Raw genomic sequence first — 23,192 nt, forward strand, 5'->3', positions numbered from 1 at the left:
CCATTGCCAGATATTGACGTTTTTGGGGTTTGAGGTGTAAATTGATGTAATATTTGAAACAATTTCAGTCTCTATGGCTTTACAAAGGTTCAACGACACGTTTTTGTTTTTGCTTTTGTTGGTTTTTTGTTTGCTGCTGACTTTTATGGGGTTGATTGTAAACTTTGACTTGACTTTATTATGACGCAATTACTCCTGAGTATTAATTAATGTGTCAATTCAATTTTGTCAATATGAGCGTTCGTAAATGTTGAATATAAAAAATTGGCTTTGGAAAACGGTGAACTTTTTCATAATTGAATTGTATGAGGTCGTGTGTTGAAAGGCTTTTTAAAAGTTGTATACCATTTTCAGCCTTTGGCTAAGTCCGATGGCTGGTATAACAAAATTTAAGACTACCTGTTCGCAATAATTTTTTTGATCTAAGTAGATCAGAAAAGCTTCAATTTGTGAGACAACTCACAACGTATGTCTTTTTATATCAGTATGCTCTTTGATGTCACAATATTCTGAATGTTAAACCGAACGAGGAACTGGATTTAAGAATACACTCTTAGAATAAGGTCCATTCTTCTCAAGATAATGGTAGTTTTTTTCCCAAAAGTAATCAAAAAGTCATTGCTGCTCTTCAATATAAGACAGGATATACTTTTAAGATCTACCAATACCATATTATAGTTGATGTTAGTGGTCTGTATATATTTTGTAAAACTTTCCTATAATTAATTATTTATATCTTTACTAGAGGACCCGTCCAGGCTTCACTGTGGCTGATACATAGATAAAACTACTACTACCATCTTTATGATTTCTATTAGTTGGATTATAACTATAAGCTAATGAGGAATAGCATTTTTATTAAGAAACTTGTGTTAGTTTACAAAAAAAATGGATCATAAAGCATTTCGTGCGTTTATAAAGTATTTGGCTTTATTTTTGGGAAAATACTGTTGAATTTGGGCTCAGGGAAATCCACCGTTGAAAAGATATTTACTAAGCTGGAAACAGGCGAAATGAGCAAAGTAGGTGCCTCGCAAGTTCATAATCCAACAAAAACAACGAATAACTGATTCTGAGAAGTGTTTAAGTGCTCTCTAATCGGAATAAAGCCGAAATTTTTCGTCGGTGAAAGAAACATAGCTCCATCATTTCCCACTGGAGTCCAATCGACAGTCATTCTAGCGGACTGCACATGATGAACCGGTTCTCAGGCGTGGAAAAACGAAAAAGGCGGCTGGAAAGATTATCACATCAGTCTTTTCTCTCTCTGTTTAAAATTGTACGCATATATTCAAATGATTCTTACAAACATGAGTTTAGAACAAATGCTTATTATTTGAAATATAGTTTTTGTATTTATGAGTTGTATTAAACTTTCACATAAAGGATAAGGGTATCCTATGTCCTTACCCTGGTTCTAAGCTACATCTCCACCATTTTTCAGCCAAATCGGTTCAGCCGTTCTTCAGTTATAAATGGTTTAACTAACACAACTTTCTTTTATATATATAGATATCTATAGTCCAGTCATTTAAGCTTAAATTAGGTAAGAATCCTACTATATATACTGAACTTACTATAATGACTAGACTATCTAACCTTAAAATCTTCAAGCTGCTCAAGATTTCCGGTCTTCGACCTAGTATCCTCTAGATAGCCAAAAATACATCCGTGTGAAGGCGAGCTAAAGCAAGAAGGTGAAACACCCCTCCACGGGCTATGCGAGAAATCAATCAAACCCAGATATATGTACATTCTCTTTTTAGATCTCACACACAATTATGTTTTTTTGTAAAATAGTAGTTGCAAACACAAAACGCAAGGTGTCGAAAAGCGGAGGATGAGAATTTATGCGAGACAATAGAATAATATTAAATTTCTAAATGAAATAATAAGTAATGATAAATAACAATAATAACATCAAAAGCATTATACTGCTGTAGATGAGTTGTAGGAAAAAGGTGGAAACTGACACCAAAGGTGTTGTTTTGGCTCAACGAAACTCCAATCAAGCCAATAATGTTCTATGGTGTATTTGACTGGTGGAGGGCACCCAAAAGAGCTACACTTGCCCACAGAACGGCTCTTATCGGTATCTCTGGTACACTGCGCTCTGCATCAACAACAGCACTTAATACAATTGTAATCATAGCACCCGTGGACAAAGAATTCTTTCAAAGACCCGACGAAACTCTCTGCACCTTCAACTGCTTTCCTGAAAACTTGCTTCACTGCGTCACAGAGGCTACTAGTGGCGGTTTTTTTCTGCTGAAGTAGAGCACTGTGTGTTCTTTTACGGATGAATCGAAGCAAGGAGGGAAGGTTGTAGGTGAGTTTTATATAAGAAGCTCTCCGTCGATTTTAGCGTTAGGCTCCCAAACCACTGTAGGGTTTCTCAAGTAGAAGTGGCTGCTATTAAGGTGGCACTAGACGTACTGCTACAAAGCGCAGTATTTTTAATAAGACTGCCGGGTGGGTATACTGAGCTCGCCAACTGTACGCTTAAAGCTAGTAAAGTAGTGTCTGTCCTTACTAAAAACCAGCAGCAAACGTCTAGATGCCTGGTCATTGCGGAATCGCTGGTAACCGCAAAGTCTACGACCTAGCCGGAGTGAGCACGCTCGTCCCACTCACATTAAAAAGGGACCGAGTTTCCTCTTCATTGGCGTCTTGCATTCTTCCACTGGACCAATTGATCTCACGTGCGCTTAGCAGGCGCTGATGGATGACCCGTTCTTGTGGCACTGCAAGATCCTTTTGGCTTAGAGTACAACAAAGGACATATTCTGAACTATTTCCTCTAAGCAAAGCTCATATTGCCGCAGGTTTAGACGTTATTACTGTATCGCTCCCATGATAGTCGGGTCTACGTAAACGGAATGGACGCCAACTCGGCAGAACTCTACCGCTACGACAACAACAACTATAACGGGTTCTTATTGGACATGAGGTAAGTCTAAGAATCTTGGCCAAGCATTTATCCTCTTTAGTTCAGAATTTGGTGTATCTATTATATAAGAGTTTTTAGGTAACACAGCGGATCGGTGTTCTGAGCTGTCCGCGTGAGATCCCGTTTAGGATCAACCTCATAACCTAATGATAGATGGCGCTATATCCAAATTTTCGAAATTTTATTTTAGCGTAACCTACTGAATAAATTAGAGCTTAAATTATATGTAGAACTCAGCTATACAAAGAATGAAAGTCATGTTTGAACCAAGCATAATCCGACCAAATCTCATTCACTTTTTGTTTTTTTTTTATACAAACTTTGAACATTGTAAATCTTATTTACTCCTAATTTTCAAACTAATGAGCATTAATGTACTGTTCGAATACCATACACATTTCTCACAGTAACTCTCGCTTCCATGTGTGTGTGTGTGGGTGCAAACTTTCGTGGAAGCAAAGTGTAAATAGTAGGTAATCGGTAGTCAAGGCAAACATTTTCCGCAGCTAATTGGAGGAAAAAATAACATTTCCACCGACTAATGGCTGATGGCACTCATCAGCTCGAGCTTAATGAAGAGAAGAGTAAACAAAACAAAATTTACTTAATACAAATGAGCAGAAGTAAATAACAACAACATGCATGTTGGTTATTCTATTTCATACAGAACAACTGAAAAGCGCTCATAAGTTTTGAAAATTTTCACCACGACTACCATCACTTGCCATTCACCACTCACACGCCTTCACCAAGATGTGGACTCGTGCAGAAATCCATCCAGCGCGCAATGGAACCCCCAACATTTTTGAGTAAGTACGAATGCCTTTCGGTATACAGCCAGGCGAATGCAAACCTGACGAGCATTTTAAACAGCAATTATTTACTTAATTCCAACAATAATAACAAAAACATACAACGAAATCAAATAAGCAATTGCAACAATAACAAAGGAAAACTGAATTGTTGTGCGTTTGCGTGCAACTTTTACAAATTGAAAATTCAGAAAAGAACAATTACAAGTGCAGAGATGTAATACTCCGAGTCGTTGGCATCAACATTTCGTACGCATAGCATACACTCAGGCGCACTAGCACATCATGGCCAAATCAAAAATATAACGAAAGGATACGGTTGGTTGGTTGGTTTTTGGCAAATTTGATGAAATTGATATTGTTATTGTTGTATTGTCTTGTTAATACTGCTCCTGTACATTTCCTGGACGAACATAAACACACGAACACAAACAAACAATGAAATGAAAAAGCAAAAGGAAAAAGTAAAAATAACAAGCCCTCATTGCACTTGCTCTTAGTCGTTCACAAGCATGCATAAAAATATACAAACAAAGCAATGGTCAGCGCTTTCGAACGAAGACCCAAACACACGCTCACCTCTTTTGTCTGGCAAGACAACTCATTTAGTTTCCTCTCAGTTAGTTTGAGCAGCGCCAGCATGCAAGTTTTTCAGCTCAAGTAGTGGTAAAATAAATTATAAGCATACTTGCGGTTACTTAGTGCTTATTTCGAGTATTTGTTTTCCTATTCTTCGAGAGCGTTGGCTTGTTTAAATTGCAAAATGCCCAACGGTAGAACGCGCTTGGCAAATTGAAAGTTTTCTTTATTTTCAATGATATGTGATATGTGCTTCTCCTTTAGAAAACAAAAGCCCTCAAGAGATAAACAGAGAGATTAATATAAAAACAAAAATAGAGAGATAAAGATTGAGATAAGAATAAACATTAATATAACATGCTAAGTTCAGTTGAAATGACTTCGAAGAACTACCATTCTTAACAAAAAAGTTTCTATACAAGAACTTGATATTGATCGATAGATCGGCGGTTTCGACGAATAATCTGCTTTCGAAAAGAAGTGGACATGGGCAGATAAAGATTGACAGCGAAAGAGATAAAGATAGAGTTGGGGTTAAAGTTAGAGTTAGAGTTAAAGTTTGAGTTAGAGTTAGAGTTAGAGTTAAAGTTAGAGTTATAGATAGAGTTAGAGTTAAAGCTAGAGTTAGAGTTAAAGTTAGAGTTAGAGTTAGAGTTAAAGCCTCTAGCTTAGAGTTAGAGTTAGATTTAGAGTTTGAGTTGGAGTTGGAGTTAGAGTTACAGTGAAATTTGGAGTTACAGTTAGAGATTGAGATTGAAACAGAGAAAGGGATAGAGACAGCGATAGAGGTAGGCATTGAGATAGACATAAAGATAGAGGTAGAGATAGATACAGACATAGAGATAGAGATGGATAGGTCTTTTCAACCAGAGCTAATATAATAATACCAATAATACTGAACTTGATATCCAAAAAAAATATATGCAGGCTATGTGAGATATTGTGCAACGCCGAAAATAAATAGATAATATTTAGACACCCTTCTCTACCACTACCTATCATACTAGGCCTGCTAAACATGCTAAACATGTTATCGATAAAATTTTCTATAGATGGCATTGTAAATTATACTCCAATTTTAACCGTCTTTCGAGTTTTTAATTGTAAGTTTTTTGTTGTAAGATTTGTATTTTGCTTCACAATGGATTTGAAATCGAATATACATATCTTGGTTGTTTCTACATTTCTTAGGAGCAACACTTCTTTTAAGAGTTTAAGTTTGGGACTTCATAGAGTTTAATCGAATGGCAAATCGTTAGACAACGGAGTAAATTAAGGTACCACGTTTCTGGGAGAGTGCCGACTGATAATATATACTACAGTTTCACGAAGTAGGCAAGAACGGGCTAGCAATAGTTCGCCTCTAATGTGGTAGGGAGGTATATAGCTAAGATCAGACTTCCTACCTACGTTTCCGTTGCTCCTCAATAGCACAACATATAGACATATTATGGTAGATAGTATAAGAGCTAGAATACGGTGCCACGTGACCCGTGCCGTAAATCAACCGTCTGGAGCCGTCTAGATGGGTCCAAGCATGAGCCAAAATAATAACAAAAATACAAATTTAAAGGAGTCCGAGGCTCCTGTAAAAAAGACGAAGGGAGCTAGTTGTTACCAGAAGACGATCTACAAAACATTCGTGATGATCTCCAAAACATTCATCTAAACCCCGTAGGCAAAAAGTGACTGCGAAGCAGAGGAAGGGAAAAAATTCTAAAAGTGTTGCTGCTGGTACAGTATCTGCCAGAGAATGGCTTAGTTTTAAAGCGGAGAATCAACTTGCTATCTAACCGCTGAAGACAATGTAGCTGCAACCGCCAACCCAGGCGGAGGTAACGAATGTGCTCCAGGAAGCTGTTAAATGCGCAAGAGCAGTCTTGCCAAATTTTAGGCTCAAGTCGCGAATAGTAGCAGCCAAATAACAGAGGTCAGCTAAAGAACCTAAACCATTAGCTAAAAGACCGACAATTAAGGTCGTCATAACAGCAAAATTATTTGCTAATGTGGTCCGGAACCGCTTTATCATAAATGAGGAAGATCCCGAAGGAAGAATTTCCAGAGCCTAATGGTGCAAGCTACGCTGACGCCAGTGGATGGATTGATGCACAGATTTCGGATGGTACCAGGCCAAATAAAGATGATAAGCTGTAATGGCGAGTGATCGGCACAGCTACATAAGGCCACAATAGCCAAGGTTGGAGAAGAGCCAGACTAGTAGAGGTGGACATGAAGTATATGAAATCCCGACCAAGAGAAAGAGTATAGATCGTGGCCACGCCTTCGCAACCGAATCAGATAAGGCAGCTTTTCAGAACCTGCAACCCCAATTTGCCAACTGAGGGATAGAGAATCGCCAGGGTCTGCAAGGGCCCCGCGGCGGAATATGGTGAGAAGAAGAAACGATCCACAATACAGATTCTGCTATTGTTAACAAAAGAATCCAAAGAAGCGCTGACGAAAAGTGGGGGGGTAGCTGGAATCTGGAGGTCGTGAGATATTTAGAATACATTTTCATTTAATCAAAAATTTTCTTGTGGATTTGTTGGACATTTTCGTTCTAAAGGGCCTAATTTCCACTGGGTTCGTCCTCTTAGGTGATCTATATGGTCATAAATTTCGAAAGCTACCACTGAATGGTTCATTAGTGTGGGCAAAGTCCGGATAGCACTCATCTAGCCACATTTTGGTTGAACCAATTGTTTGGCCTATAACTTACCATAAATAAATTTCAACGATTTGGACTAACTATAAAACATATGCATCCAATTGTAATACTTCTGTCTTATATAAACATAAAATTTGCCATGTAAAACACCCTTCCACAACATTTTCGAAGAAACTATATTTTTGGAAATTAAAGCAGAACAAACCCTAACAACATGTAGATACTTTTTCTTCCTTTGAGAAATGCGATAAGTCTGTGGTGAAAATACTGCTGTCGAAAAATCTTATAAAAACACATATACACAAAAAATACAAATTGCTGCTTAAGAAGTACAATAACAACTTCAACGTCCTACTCAATAAAGAGAGCGATGACAAATGGTGTGGGTGTCTCACAGCGAGCCAAGAAAATGAGTTATTACCAATACGAAACGAGGCGAGTTGGCAAAGACAGCGAAACTTAAAAGCAAGAAATTGATATGAGTGTATGTACATATATTTATATAGATGTAAATATGTATATTGAGTATATTTATATGCATATATAAATGAATATGAAAGACTCCGGTGCAGTGCGACTGCAAATGAACATCAACTGTAATATCAATTTCAAATTAATTTTCTTTGCACCAACTTGCACATTCTCCATCATATCGCACACACATGCACCGCACATATATATTGCGCTTTCCTCTGCTTATTTTCGCAGCATTATGCCAGCATCTACTACTTAACGCTTCGCAGCATCCGGGCAAGGCGCGCTCATTATTTTAAAACACAACCCGAAACAGACTTTTAGGCGACAGCGCGTTGACTCTCACATACACATCGATATACATATAAATCATACTATATATATATGCATTTGTGTGCGTTTTTATGCCGTTATACAATTGTTAACGAGATCATTTTTCATATGCGGAAATTAAGAATAATTGCGGCAGCCAACATTGGCACGCCAACGCCAGCACTCACACACACACACACTAATGCAGTTATGTTTATATACATTTGTGTATATTTATTCACTTTAACTGACACTTCCAACTTTCGCAGTTTGGCTTGTCGCTGCATCCTTCAACGCTGCCATTTTTTATTTGTTGCTCAAGTGTGAGTAAGTGCAGCATACTTTTGGGCGCCATTATGCAGTTACATTTGCGTTTGTGTGGCTTTTGCATGCATAATATTATATTTCTGTGATTATGTGTGTGTGCGTTATGAGTGCCGCCTGCTGTTCGCAGTTTTTATGCGTTGTTGTAGGCGCGAGTGTAGTTTATTGCGCAATAATTGCATTCATTTACACAATTGTTTCGTATTTATTATGGTCATTATCTCTATAATACACAAGGCAGCAGAGGCGAAGTGGTAAAGTTTTGTTTTTCTGGAATTTTTTGTTAGTGACGTTTGAAGAAGTGTAATGACTTGTTTAGGATGATTAAAAAAATCAGAGTTTCAAATTTGCTAACTAATATAATTACGGGCTTCTATTTCTTACATTTAACTTTGTTTTGAGAAGCATTCATTTGCAGTTTCATATACGAGATCTAACCACTTTTCTCTAAAATCTATTCAAATATTATATAAATAATAGGTTGTTGAAAAGTCTCCGGCCTGACACATACTTGTGGATGGAACTACTAGAATTAATATGATTCTTAGTTAGCCTTAACCTTCAAAAGCTGCGTGTATAAATTTGGCAGCTGTCGGATCGCTAGTTTCCGAATTATATCATTTTGAGTGAAGTAACTTCTGTTATTGTGAGAAAATGGATAAAAAGAAATTCCGCGTGTTGATAAAACACTGCTTTTGAGGGAAAAATACAGTTGAAGAAAAAACTTAGCTTTAATGGATCCGATATTTCACACCGAAGTTCAATCGACAGTCATCCGGGTGGCCTTCACAAAGCGTGAAAAACCGCAAAAGTCTACTAGGAAAGTTATGGCGTCTGTATTTAGGGATGTGCAGGAAATATTTTTTTATTGTTTGTCGAAATCATCATTGAAATTCATTGAAGTGGAATTGAACATCTCCAAAAAATTGACTTGGAATTTGACCGAACATTTGGGCTTACGAAAGGTGTATGCACGGGTTGTTTCGCACCCATTGACTGAAGACCAAAAATTGCTCAGAATCCAACTCTTGATGGACACTTGTTGCCGACTATTTGACAATCACATTTCAACCATTAACCACTCCCCGTATTCACCTGATATGGCACCGTGCGACTTCTTTCTTTTCGGAAAAATGCTTTTACCCACAAAAGAAAAGCGTTATGCAGACGTAGAGGCCATTCAAAAGGCTTGCACCGCCATACCGGCCAACGAGCCAAAACACTCGTTCGACATGCCTTTGGACCGTGCAAAAAGCTGGAAACGACTTTTGAATAAAATAAATTGATTTTGCCGAAAAACTATTTGTTCTGTTTCGCTCCGTCCGGTTCGGTCCGTCCGTCCGGAACATCAACTTAGCACAATTTTAACATTTTCTGGCAGACTGTAGTGATGATACATGACATGACGGGAATCTTGATTCAATGTAATACTAAGAAAGGATCGCCTCATATTGAAATAACGCGGCGAAATACTGACGTCTTACTTTGAGAATAGTCGTTCAATTGTGTTAAACTAAGAACCATTTCTTTCGTGGCGTAAATATAGAAAATCGTCTTCTTTGGAGAACATTTAATCAGTTTATCACCCTCCAGTTTCGGATTCTTGAAATATTATTATTTTTATGAATTTTTAAGAGTTCAAACCAGTTTATCTCTATTTCCGTCAAAACTACGGTTCTTATGAAAAAAAGTTATAAAGCAATGTTGCAGGTAATGAAAAAATCTATAACTTTTGTAAACGACTTTTTTCACATAACCTCAAAAATTATATGAGAAATTCAGATAAGCCAGTCTTTGAGCCTTTATTTTTATCTCGTTCACGAAATTTGTTGATAACTTACCATCTTATGTTCCAAACACACTGTACTTTTTTAATTTCAAATATTTACTTTTACTTCTTATATTGACTCAATATCGGAAAACCCCTAAATTTCGAAAAAAAATAATCTCAGTACAAATTTCAAACTTTTTTTTGTACATTAGTAGGCTTTATGATTGCTGAAATCTCTTCTCTTTAATTGTACTAAAAATATATGCATTACTATGGAAAAATTTTCATTGAAAATGCAAAAAGAAGACCCCACTAGAAATGCTCGAATGAGTCATGGCAAAGCTGAAAGTGACACAGCTGAAAACTGCGGCCAAAAATTACCATTTCAATTATGTTGTAATGAAAATTTTTTTTTTAATAAATACATATCTGAAATTTAGTAACTTTTAAAGCCAGTTGTTAATTTGAAATTTGCGCCAAGCCAACACATCAGCAAAAAAATGTCCCACCCTGTATACTCGATGCTTTTCGGACGTGGGCAGAAAGTCTAATTGTAATTATCATGGATCACCCTGCATTTCTGGGTTCCCTACTAAAAAAAAAACAAAAACTTCAAATTTAGTGGGGAATGTTTATTATCATTCAAAAAAAAAATTTTTTGAATTTATTTTTTTAAGGTTATCTCTTTCAAATGTTGAACGCGGCTACGTTTCAGATGTTCCATCCGTTCAGTCCAATTTTCGATGACTCACTTGAGCATTTCGGCTAGTAACTGGCGAATGACTCGTGTGGTTTTTTGATCCAGAGCCTGAATCGCAGCGGCATTGTTCGCATAGACTTTAGACTTTACATATGTTTACAGGAAAAAGTCTAACGGTGTGATATCACAATTATCTGCTCACCGAAGTGTTCTCTCCATGAATCCATTGAATGATGCGATGTGTGGGAAGCGGCGCCGTCTTATTGAAATGACGCCGAGATCACGAGCTTCAATTTCAGTCATCAAATAGTCGGTTGTCATGGCACGATAACGGTCGCCATGGACGGTTACGTTCTCGGCGGCATCATTTTTGAAGAAATATAGACCGATGATTTCACCGATCCACAAACCACACCAAACCGTTGTTTTTTCTGTATGAAATGGCTGCTCTTGAATCCCGTTCTGTTACTCTTTAGCCAATTGAACTAAGAATATGGCTCATCGCTGAACAAAATTTGGCACGCAATCGTTGGACCTTCATAAATAGAACATGGAATTCATTATAATAGTAATTTATTTGTATTAAATATGATTTGCAAATACTTTTGTGAATATCAAACAACAATATCTAATTCACTACCAAAATGTGAGCAAACAAATCACTTATTAAACAATTAAGAGGAGAAAACTGTCAGGTTTTTTTGACGTTTTCGCTACATTCGCGCCTCTTTTCACGTTCAATTAGTAACTGTCTGCGCTGAAATCACTTTCGCTGCTTGGCTGACTGCCCATTTGCGCAGAGTACACACACATATACATATATCCACGTACATACATATGTGGTATACTTACAAACGCACACATACTTTGTACGTTAGCACTGTGTGTTCGATTTATTTGCGCCTTTTTTCGTCTGTGGCAGTTGGCTAAATGTGTGCGATTGCTATTTTTGCTTCATATTTACTTTTTGGCTACTCAATGATAATGGGCCACGCCACACAAAAATTGTAACTATGAGTGCCATAGAAAGTGTTTTTGGGCCGATTGAGGCGACCGTTTGGTTTAGGTGCCGTCGCTGACTGCTTGTTTGACAGCGCCAATTTGTAGTCAAATAAAAATTTTTTGGGTGGGTGTGGGTGAGTATGGCATCTGCTTCAGTAAAGAGCTTGTATGCATTTGTGCTGCAACTAATTTGTCTACCTAGTTGTGCGGCGAAATTACTTGTTTGCTCGTTTGTTGCAACGGCTGGCATGTGGCAAGTGATTTTTTTGTTTTTTTTTTTAATTTTTTTTAAATATTTTGCTATGCAAGCAATATTTTTATACCCTGAACAAAGTATATTAAGTTTTCCAGGAAGTTTGTAACAAGAAGATGAAGCGTCAGGTACTTTATAAAATATTTTTATTATATAAATGATCAGCGTGATGAGCTGAGCCGATTAAGTCATGACCATCCGTCTATTTGTCCGTCTGTTTTTGAGTTATGGTTCTGAAATTTTGCATACGTCCGTTTCTCGTCAAGAAGCTGCCGATTTGCTGGAACCGCCGATATCGGACCAATATAGCATTTGGCTGCCATACAAATTGACTGAACCAAATAAAGTTCTTATATGGAAAAATTTCTTATTTGACAAGATATCTTCTCGAAATTTGGCATGGATTATTTTTTAAGTCAACGGTATATTCTGAGATCAAATTTTTCAGATCGGGTCGCTATAGCATATAGCTACTCTACAAACTGACCGTTCAAAATCAAGTCTTTAAATGAAAACTTTTTTATTTGTGAAGGGTATTGTTATATTTCGAAATCAAAACTGCACTTTCACTATATTTGCTTCATTTTTGAGCGCCGGCATATTTTTGCTAAATCTTTTTTTTAACTTATTTCAGCCATTCTATTTCAATACCATACTTTTACGAAGGTATAATTAGTCATGTAAATAATTGCTTTGAGGGCCCAAGAGAGAGTGAAAAGTCACTTTGAAAATAAATAAAATATAAAAAAAGTTAAAAGATGTTTTCTGGAAAAAAAAAATTTAAAAAAAATTATTAAAAAAATTTAAAAAAAATATTTTGTATGAAAAAATTGCAAAAGCGAAAGTTAACACTTTTCAGCATGTTTTGATATTTTAAGGAGAATTTTAGATAATTTTTAGACTACACTTTTCAATTTTCTGCAAATTAAGCCACTCAAACATATTTTAAAGTAATTTTTAGAAAATTTTTTCCACCTTATTTAAGTGTTAGTACTGCCAACAGATTTTAAAGTCACTGTTAGACGACTCTTTAAATTTGTAAGTAAATAAAAATTTTAATTTACATAAAATAACAACACAAATTGAGCTTAACGCCGATTTGGCTCAATTTGTTTGCACAAAAAATTAGCATCATAACCCAAGTGTTCCATAGTAATACGCGACCTACCAATAATAAAAAACTATTAACATAAATAAATAAAAAGCCCAAAAAAATAGTTTCACTCATTGACAATGTATTACTATTATTACAAAAAATTGCTTTGCTACATTAAAATTTCGCCACTTAAACGCGCCAATTTTTCAAATAAAAACCGCAGAAACGCTTACTTTCACATTTAAAACGCGTCCAAACCGCAGTTCCGTTAGTTAGCACAAATCTGCACAGTCCACAGCACTTCAACCTTTAATAAAGATGCACCTCAGCGCTTTCGTAGCAACAGCTAGCCTAGCCATACTCGGCTTGGCTACCCTCACGCGCGCTGCAGCGCCCTCCAACACAGCGGCGGCGGCCAGCTCTACCGTTAATACCGCTAGCACCGATTTGCAATCCGATCTGCGTGATTTCCAGGCGCTGATACCACGTCGCCGCATCGGCTATATTGCCGCTCGTCATTACATTGTCGATGCGCGTTTTCGCAGCGCTTTGGCATTTATACGCAGCCCGGAATTTTCCGCCACTTGGCAGCAGATACGCAATACCAGTGACTTCGCAGAGCTTCTCAGCTTAATGCGACGCGATGCTGGCAGTTTCGATGTTACCACCATCATCGATCGCATACCAAATCAACTGCGTGCCTTCAATATACCATCGAAGGTGCCGGTGAATATGATGGTTCAGCGTACGGTGTCCGATTTTCTCGGCGATGTGGTGCGTGAGTTGCCGCGCGCACGTATCGCCAGCTTAATGGCGCGCAAAGTGCAGGCGGGCGGTGAATTTTCACAGCTGTATCGTACCGTGCGCAGCGAGGAATTCGGCAGCTTGTTGCAGAAAACGAGGGTGAGTGAATTTTGGAGGGTGTAGAATTTGTTGACAGGTTCAGCTTGGCCGGTGCAATCTCGTTCCAATTTAAAAATGTGTACTCGTATTACTCCATTTTATGGGCAAGGTTCACAAAATTGTTTAAGTTTTGACATTAGCAACATAGCAAAACCATATAGATTTTGTATTCGTTTGTTGCTGATATTCACCGATATGGATTTTTAATGATTATAAATCGATAAAATATCGATTTGTTATGAATTGTCTATCGATTGCTTATCGATTTATAACTTCAAATTTTATCGATTTCATTTGTTGTAATTTTTCGTTAGTTACAATAACTTACTTTGTTAGACTGAAGTTTATATATATACATATATACTTTTAATTTTTTATTTCCAATACAAACACACATAAGCATCGATTTTTCAAACCTCTGGCTACCATGTGATATACCGGTAGGCTTTCTCAATATTTTTTTTTGTTTAATTTAATTACAACTTTTTACATAAAAATAGTTATTCCCTAATTTTTAATTTGTATTCACATATATCAAGTTAATTTTGTTATCATTATCGATTTTCTGATTGATAACTGGCAATATTTTTAGAATATATTTTAGTCAATTGATATGGTTACAACAACCTCCGAACATTTAGCTGGTATATTTTAAAAGGAACTGCTTTTACATGTCATATGCTAAAAAATATTATTGTAATGGGGTTTTCTATCGAAAATCGATATTATTTATTTTTTTGATTTGTACATCGATTTTTTTTATTTTTGTCATGAGCTCTTGAAGACAGAATTAAATAAATTTATTTTAAACGAACGAATTTTATGTGTTTGCATAAAACACAACCAAGTTCGGTAAAACGATTATTATTAACGATAATTTTCAACTTCTGTTATCAATAACTGATTTTTGTTATCGATAACCGATAACGTATTTTCTATAGTAAACATGGTTTATGTTTATATTTTCGTGCACGATAACATTATTTGACCACTATAAAACTACTTTTTTCAAAAAAAAAAAAAAAATCGATAAATCGATTTTTATTAGGAACTAAGAAGTATTTATGTTTATATTTTCGTTAACATTATTTGACCGCATAAAATCATTCTTCCCAAGAAACGAAATTCGAAAATTCGATTTGTATTAGCGATAATTTTTAATTTATGCTATTGACAATTTAGTTTTTTATCGACAAACCATGAAACAGTAAATTGAGAAATCTTTAAGTTTACATATTCGTGTACAGCTCATATTTTTGATATATATAAAATTATTTTTCATAAAAAACTATTTCACTAACAGATTTTTGTTATCGATAATTTTTAATTTCCGTTATCGTTATTTGACTTTTGTTATCGGTAATCGATAACATATTATTTACAGCTCCTTCTCGCTCACTTTATATTTATATATTTTTTATTTTATATTCTTGTATCGAAAGTACATAGATTTTTTTATCGGTAATCGTTAACATATTATTTACAGTAAGAGCTTTTTAAGTTCATGTTTCTATTTATTTCTTTATATCAAATTTTTATTATTAATATTGTTTTAAATTATGCTATCAATAGTTGATATTTATTATCGGTAATCGATAACATATTATTTATAGTAAGAATTCTTTATGGTTTATGTATTTATACATTATAAGAAGTATTTAAGTTTATCTTTCTATACATTTATTTATAATATATTTTTATTAGCGATAATTTTTTATTTCTGTTATCGATAGTCGATTTTTGTTATCAGTAATAAATAACGTACCATTTACAGTGAAATATGTTTAAATTAATATATCTTCAAAACTCTTCGCTTTTGACCACATAAAACTATTTTGCTCTCGTTAAATCGATTTTTATTATTTAGAATCGATAACATATTTTTAACATTTTATTTATAGAAGATCGTTTAAATATGTTTCAATTTCAACAATATATTTTAAATATATATACTTTTTAATTATTGCTTTCTTATTCTTTTTTTAGAAATCCTCCAATCTGGCCGCGCCCATTCGTAAGCTAAATCAAAATTTCATTGACGTTGATAATATAATCAAGATTGGATTTAGTGTACTTAGCTGGGGACCATAATTATTTGCAGACAAAGCCGGTTTATTACTTTTTAAACTCTTTAAAAGGATCAAAAGGTTAAATTATTTATTTAATACCCAAGCAAAATAATAAAAGAATTAATAATTTAAGGGATACATATTTATAAGGTGAATGAGACAATTCGACAATTTACAGCAGATATGCCCTAAATTTGTTCGCACCTATTTGGCGTCTTATATTTTTAGCACCTTTTCAGCTAAAATTTTCACCTTCATTATTTATTTTCGACAGTCTTCTTTCATTGTTTTTTCTTGCTTTCCATCACTTGAGTCCTTTTTTACTTAGATTTGCAGCGGACTGCTATTTTATGTAGTAATAAGAGCACGTTAGGCGACAATAAAATTGAGAAAGGAAAAAATACAAAATTAGGGTTTGTGTTTTCTGCAGAACTTCCAGGGGTTCCTTGGCTTGGTTACAGGAAAATTAAGCGAGGTTTTTCTTTAAGACCATAAAAAGGTTATTTATGTGAAAGACATAGCGCTCGTATATTATTTTAAATAACTAAAAATAGAAGCGTCTACAAAACAAAAGGTCGGCTCATTTTTTATTATGTATTTTCTCATACTCTACTCTAATTTTGAACAAAAATAATAATTTTTTTTGCATTCCAAGGCATCAACCGCAAAGGTATGCTTCACTTTTTCTCACTTTCGAGTGTTGTAGTCACAGGTCATTGTGGCTCTCGTAAATTTAGTTTAAGTGAAATTCGTAGCATCAGCCTACTTCAAGCTTTAATAGCCCGGTCTTGCATGGCTAATCACAAAAGTAGGCTACATATTATTTAATACCACAAGTCAAGCAAAGGCATCAAAATGTTGCTGTACTTTCTAGCTTTCCTTCATCGCACGTTCGTCGTAGGAAACGCATTTGTTGAACGACAACGCCAAGCTCGATTGCCGTCGACACTTTCAAAGCGTTGCGCTTCCGCAGCCCAACGGAATTAGCCAAGTGTAAAATTTTTTATATTTTATATTTTCTTTTGCGCACAGCGAAATTCGTCTAAAGTAATGTTGTAACCAACGAATCGTGGCACAGTCTCTAAGCAACCGTTCGTAACACGCCGCTTCCTGCCGACAGCATTTGGCTGAAGCGGGGAGGGCACACATATTGTGACGGGTTAAAAAACAAAGTATGCCTTTAGGCATTACCACTTTCTCGCATCATATAATATTATATAAATTATGAAACTCGTGCGCTGAAATTTACAAGATTTTCGCTTTTCTCGCTTTGGCTTCCACCGTTTTTTGGCACTTCATTTTGTTTTTTGCTTCATTTCTGGGTTTTGTTTGCTGCTTACGTATCATTTCGAAATAGAAAGTATATTCCCCGACCAGCAAATAAATTATTGATTTTTATGTTCGTTATAAAAATGTTGAGCCTATGGCTGTCCGCCATAGTGGTGTGCTTTCGGATGGTTACTTTAATGTTTCCTCGGAATTGAATTACACCTGACATGTGAATATGAAAGTAATGGCCGCAGTGGTGCAGAGCTGCATGCCTGTGCTTGGAGAGTTAACCCGCATAAATTTCTTGCGTAAAGGTATCTTGCAATGGTGGTTTATTAAGGTGATTTTTACATTAAGAAAATTAGATTTTCGACCATTAGAAGGGGCCGATTTGATTTCGACGTGCGTTTATGCAAATTATTCGTTTTTCAAACATTGATTTTCTTAATAGTGTTTCACTTACGTAGAGTACCGTTTAAATATAGTGTTATGTAAGTACAAATTTATTTATGTATTTCAATAACCTTTATTTGTGACATCTCTCTTTAGTCTACTATTATGCTGTGTGGCTCATAGTACATTTGTCTATCGCTGGCCTAATACAAAGAAATTGTTGAGGAAAACTTTTTTTAACCTCTGCCTTATTGAAAATAATGTCTGAAGACAGCAAAAATGTACTTTACTTCTCAATTACCTACTCAGTCCGAAGTAGCACCTGTTGGCAAGTTGGATATCGAGGCTGACATTGCTATTGCTATTAACACAGTTTCCAAGACAGACGAAATTATCGACTGCTTCGACGACTTATGACTGTCAACAATGATGTGGGAGCTTAGTCGCGAGTGCGACGACTTTTTATATGATGACAGGAGATATTTCGTCTTGCCATCGTTCACTACCAGACCCATTTGCTTCGCTTTCTTATTCATTCTGGAGAAAGCAGAACTAACGGCGAGGCGGTTGAGGCCAAAGGTATCCACATCGTAGATAGCAGCAGCTGTACACTCTTATAAAAAATTGTGCCTTCTCGATTCAACTCCGCAGCTCGAATTATTTTCACTTAGAGAAGTTTGAAGAAGCCGCACGAACGGATATCGCCTTGTCTGAAACCTCGTTTGGTATCGAACGGCTCGGAGAGATCTTTCCCGATCCTGACGGAGCTTTTGATATTGCTCACCGTCAGTTTACACAGACGTATTAGTTTTGCGGGGATACCAAATTCAGACGTAGGGGCATAAAGGCAGCTCATTTTCGTGCGGCGGTGAAATCGACGAAGAGGCCTTTTCCAAAATTTGGTACATGGTGAATATCTGGTCAGTTGTTGATTTTCCAGGCATAAAGTCACACTGGTTAGGTCCAATCAGTTTGTTGACGTAGGCTTAAATCTTTCACAGAATATGCTCGATAGAACCTTATGCGATGTTAACGAAGCTTATCCCAAGATAGTTGGCGCAGATTGTGGGACCTCCCTTTTTGTGGATTGGACAGAATACACTAAAATTTCAATCGTAGCTCATGTTTTTGTCCGACCATATTCCGCAAAGAAGCTGATGCATGCTCCTTATCAGTTCTTCGCCGTCGTGTTCGAATAGCTCGGCCGGTAATCCATCGTCTCCCGCCGCTTTTCTGTTTGCAAAACCACCAACTCCTGGTGTTATGCTTTCACTGCCATTCATCAGGCTGGAGAAGTTTATCCTCCATAATTTTAGTATGCTCTGGGCATTAGTCACATATTAAAGTACGAAAATGGGCTAAGCCGTATTATAACAACGCCTACTTCCCATATAACATAACTTTACTACTACTAAATTCCTTCTGAGTATTTTTCTTTCCAGTTTACAAATCAAAAACCGATCAATATATCTAAAAATTCAAAATCATACCATAACTGTTTAAGCAGATACTGAAAATGGGACCCCAGTGCATAAACTGAATGACCCAAAATATCGGACAATGTGTGATATATATAAATAAATTTCGTAAAGAATATCTTTCTGATCTATATGTTATATCAAAACAAAGTGGGTGAATCGTGTCAATACTTCCCTTAGTCTCCACATATGTACCTAAATAGAATGATTTAGAACTTCCGACTGATTTTATAACGCATATATTTGCCAACATGTGGGTTATATTAATAAAAATCTTCGTTTTTTTCTATTAACGGTGTTTCTTTGTGTCCGAAATACATAAAATCGGGGGAAAACTTGACTAATATCATGTTACATATATACAGCTAAATAATTTATGAAAACAAATTCACTATTTCATTTCAATATAACATATCTCTAACAAACGGACATTAATGAAACCGGTTAAATTTAGTTAGCAGCCACTATGTTAATGATGTAACAGAGGAGAATTAATATTATTATGTGTAAAAACAGTTTTCCAGCAGATTTGCTATAGCAGTGATGCTGAGCTGCTGTGCTGCTAACAACATCAATGTTAGCTGTTAACATCAAGAATGTTAATATGGAAACAAACGAACTGTTATTAGCATTTCATTAACATATCCGCTGTAAAATCAACAGTACAAGAGCGCTTCTGCGCAAACAACACACAACAAACAAACTATTCCCACCTTGTGCCGGCAGAAAAGACCAGTATTTCACAAATCAAGCAGTACTCAATACTTCGCCGCTAGTCTAACTTTCTAAGGAAGGCTTTCCAAAGCTCAGTACTGGACGCCACATATGCACTACGAGTAGCGGAGCTAACAGTGAATTGCTCACACATTTTGAACTCCGTAATTGTCAAAGTAGTGTCGCATTCGCAGCAATGCATTGTGTGTGATTCGAAATGCGCCAGTGGCAAATTGACAATCAGAATGGCTATTTATTCATTTACACCAAATTACCACTTGATTTATCGCTAATTATCGGCGCGCATAAATCTAAGATGCCGCGGGCAGCGCTTGTATATCTCTGCGCACAACAACAATGCGCTGCGTATGTGTGCCCGTGCGTGGAGGAAATTGTTGCATGCCGCCTGTGTAATGGCTCCCTTTAGTGCAGTCAAATGCATGATTGATGTCGCGACAGCAGACGATAAAATTTGCCAAAGGAAATGCTAACGCATAGCAAATGGAAAAATGCTTTGGCATTTGTGAAACCACAGAGCGAAATTCAAATGCATTGTAGTAGAAAATCAGCAAAATGGCTAATTCTGCTTTTATTGCGGCAATTTTTGGATTGTAAGAAGTATTAACTGTATCTAAGTAGTACATATACTCATAGATATATGTCTGCTTTTAGCCTCTTTTATTACTACTGAGTGCCATTATTTGTGCTCAGTGATTTATTTTTGCTTCCAAATTTTCTGGTGTGTTTTTAGAAGGTTAGCTTAGTCCGGCTTTAGTACAATTATTTACAGAATAAGAACTTTCATAAGATATTTTTTTTTATTATACATTTATAAATAACTTTGGATGAGCTTCCCTTCTTAGTGGTTAAGAAAGTAAGTCTTGAAGTTATCCTACAATAGGAAAGCTTCTCATGTTTGAGTAGCACTTTCTGATAAGTTTTGCACGATATTTTCATATCGGTTAACCATTTGATTGTTCAATATTTACCGTTCTAGGCTTTTGATCGGCCGTAACTTAATAATTTTACAAAAGGGTTTTATTCATTCAATATTATTTCAGCCATAAAATATTATCTTCCAAGAAACAATAAAGTATCTGGTCTGCGATGTGCAATAACAGTTAACTTATTCAAATATAAAAAAGTTGTTTCATAAAGAAATCTAAACTTAGGCTCACCTGATAATACATCTGATTCATATCGCGTCAAATTGCAGATAATTATTTAAAATAATTTATAGCATAGTGTTTTGGATAAAAATGAAGCAAAAATGTGGTATGATAGATTTTCAGAGGTCTCTATATAAGGCTTTTCCAGAACCAAAGGTTTCTCGTTCTGTTTAACGATGGTTTCGGTCTTGAGCTCTTCAAATGCCACGAGGATTGCTCATGTATATTCTGCTTTTGGAATAATCAAACAAAAAACAAATAAGGGAGTTGATTCTGAATATTGTTTAATGCCTTATCAGAGAACTTTTTCATAGAACTATTATCGGATTACATTAACCAAATCATTTAATTTAGCGAAACTGTTGGCTTTCAAAAAGAATATGTGGTACGATGAGAACTACCGTATCGTAGTGGAGGAAAAGTTAACTGCTCATCTCGCAATATTGCGACGAACCAGGAGTTTGAATTTCGCAGGATAGAATAAATACAGAAAGTTCAAGACTGAATCGAGACGCATAAGCAGTCGAAATACGTGATTACGAAGAGCTTGAGACGCTGATCCACGAGGGTACTGCTCGAAAAATGGAAAATTTCAAGACCGGAGCATACTCTTGTAAGACTCAAAGAGGCGATCTAGTGGCTGATGCTCACGGGAGTTAAATTGTAACAGTAGAAGATTATGAACCCGATTCCTCAATTGATGACGATGGAATTGATATTTCATTGTTCGACTATGAACAAGTTTCGAAGGACAATTAGCTTTAGCATCAGCTACTTTGCAGGATATGATCGGATGAATGCTCGAAGTCCAAGATAGAAAGACCGAGGCTCACGTCAACAAACTAATTGAGCTTTATCAGTGTGACTTCAGAACAGCAAGCCATACGCTAAATCTTAAAAAAGATCCATGAAAAGAAGATCGGCGAAAAGAAGAACTTCTACGATTTAAAGCCGTATTCGATGGCACAAAAAGCAACCACCTTCACACCGTTATGTCTAAACTTGCCTTCCTTACAAGACTTATATTGTAGTGTAAACTGATGTAAAGCAACACTAAAAAATCTCAAATCGACGCCAAACGAGATTTCAGAAAGTAAGACTCCTTATCGTGTGACTTCTTCAGTATTTTACTGGAGAAAATTATAGGAGCTGCAGAGTTAAATAGAGAAGGAAAAAAAAATTCTGCAAAAGTGTTCAGCAGCTGGCGTACGCGAATGAAATTGATATTTGTCTCAATAACCATAAAGTCTCTCATGACTCCCATCCTGCTCTATGATGCGGAGGCATGGCGATGACAACATCTGATGGCTATGATGATCCGTTCCCACGACAGTCGGGTCCAAGTAATTGGAACGAACCTGAATTTTCCTCCGGCCAAAGACTATTAACTCGGCACCATTCCTCGAAATCACTTCAAGAATGTTGTTTGCAGCTACAACAACAATAGCGTCTAGTAGGGCGACCTAAAAAGTTTTTGACAGCGTTTTTGAGGTTGTTGGTGTTATAACGGTAGCTAGCCCACTTTGGGATCGAAAGGGTTAGCCATGTTGTCATCGACGTCATCTAACGGAAGGCTCAATAAACGTGCTGTTTCGACGGGGTCAGAACAAAGGGAGAGGGATGTTTGAGGAGTTGGGTTGGTCGGGCATGCAAAGAGGCCAGTGTCATGCTGAGAATCATTGCTCCTTTGGTTATATAAAAATCCGACTCCACTCCGCTTACGTAGAACCGTTTACCGTGGAAAGTGTAATTCTACTTATCATAACAGTCGCCTCTCGCTTTAATTATCAATCTACGGTAAAAGCTACCTTAAATTCTACTGTAAATATTTCAATACCAATGTTTGTGGTATTCTATGATTCCATCTTTACTTTGTAGTCCTAACACTGTAACTATCCTCATCTGCGTAAAACGTAGTGTTCATAAAAAACTTTTTCATGATGAGCCTAATATTTAACCACTTAAGTTGCGTGTCTCCTATGTATGTGCCGCCAACTCACGTGCCACAATTATCTTTGCGAGATACTCCGCCATTCAATTTTAATTCCAAGGCGTTGATTCGTCACTGTAATTCGCTTTATTTCGCTTTATTTCGCTTAACGACTGTCATTTCCCTTTATGCCGACGCGTTTGTTTTGTTTTGTTTGGCTTAATTACTGTGGCGTGGTTTGGATTTACCACGGATTATTGCCACAAAAAGCGGATAATAAAGTGGGCCAAATGAAATTAACAAATATTTGAGTTTATGACTGGTCT

General features: G+C 36.3%; 1 protein-coding gene across 2 annotated transcripts in view; it reads left to right on the forward strand.

The window, feature by feature from the left end:
• Positions 1-23,192, forward strand: part of LOC120772988 — a 111,226-nt gene that overhangs the window by 64,215 nt on the left and 23,819 nt on the right. Inside the window, exons 1-2 of one of the 2 annotated variants that reach the window (XM_040101902.1) lie at positions 13,260-13,844; positions 15,831-15,991. In XM_040101902.1, the coding sequence (XP_039957836.1) occupies positions 13,260-13,844; positions 15,831-15,935 (690 nt within the window). In that variant the 3' untranslated portion in view covers positions 15,936-15,991. Of the gene's footprint in view, positions 1-13,259; positions 13,845-15,830; positions 15,992-23,192 lie in introns of those variants that run through there. The other variant, XR_005705118.1, reaches the window with a different exon arrangement.

The sequence above is a fragment of the Bactrocera tryoni genome, chromosome 3 (genome assembly GCF_016617805.1).
Source record: "Bactrocera tryoni isolate S06 chromosome 3, CSIRO_BtryS06_freeze2, whole genome shotgun sequence".
Classification (NCBI taxonomy): domain Eukaryota; kingdom Metazoa; phylum Arthropoda; class Insecta; order Diptera; family Tephritidae; genus Bactrocera; species Bactrocera tryoni.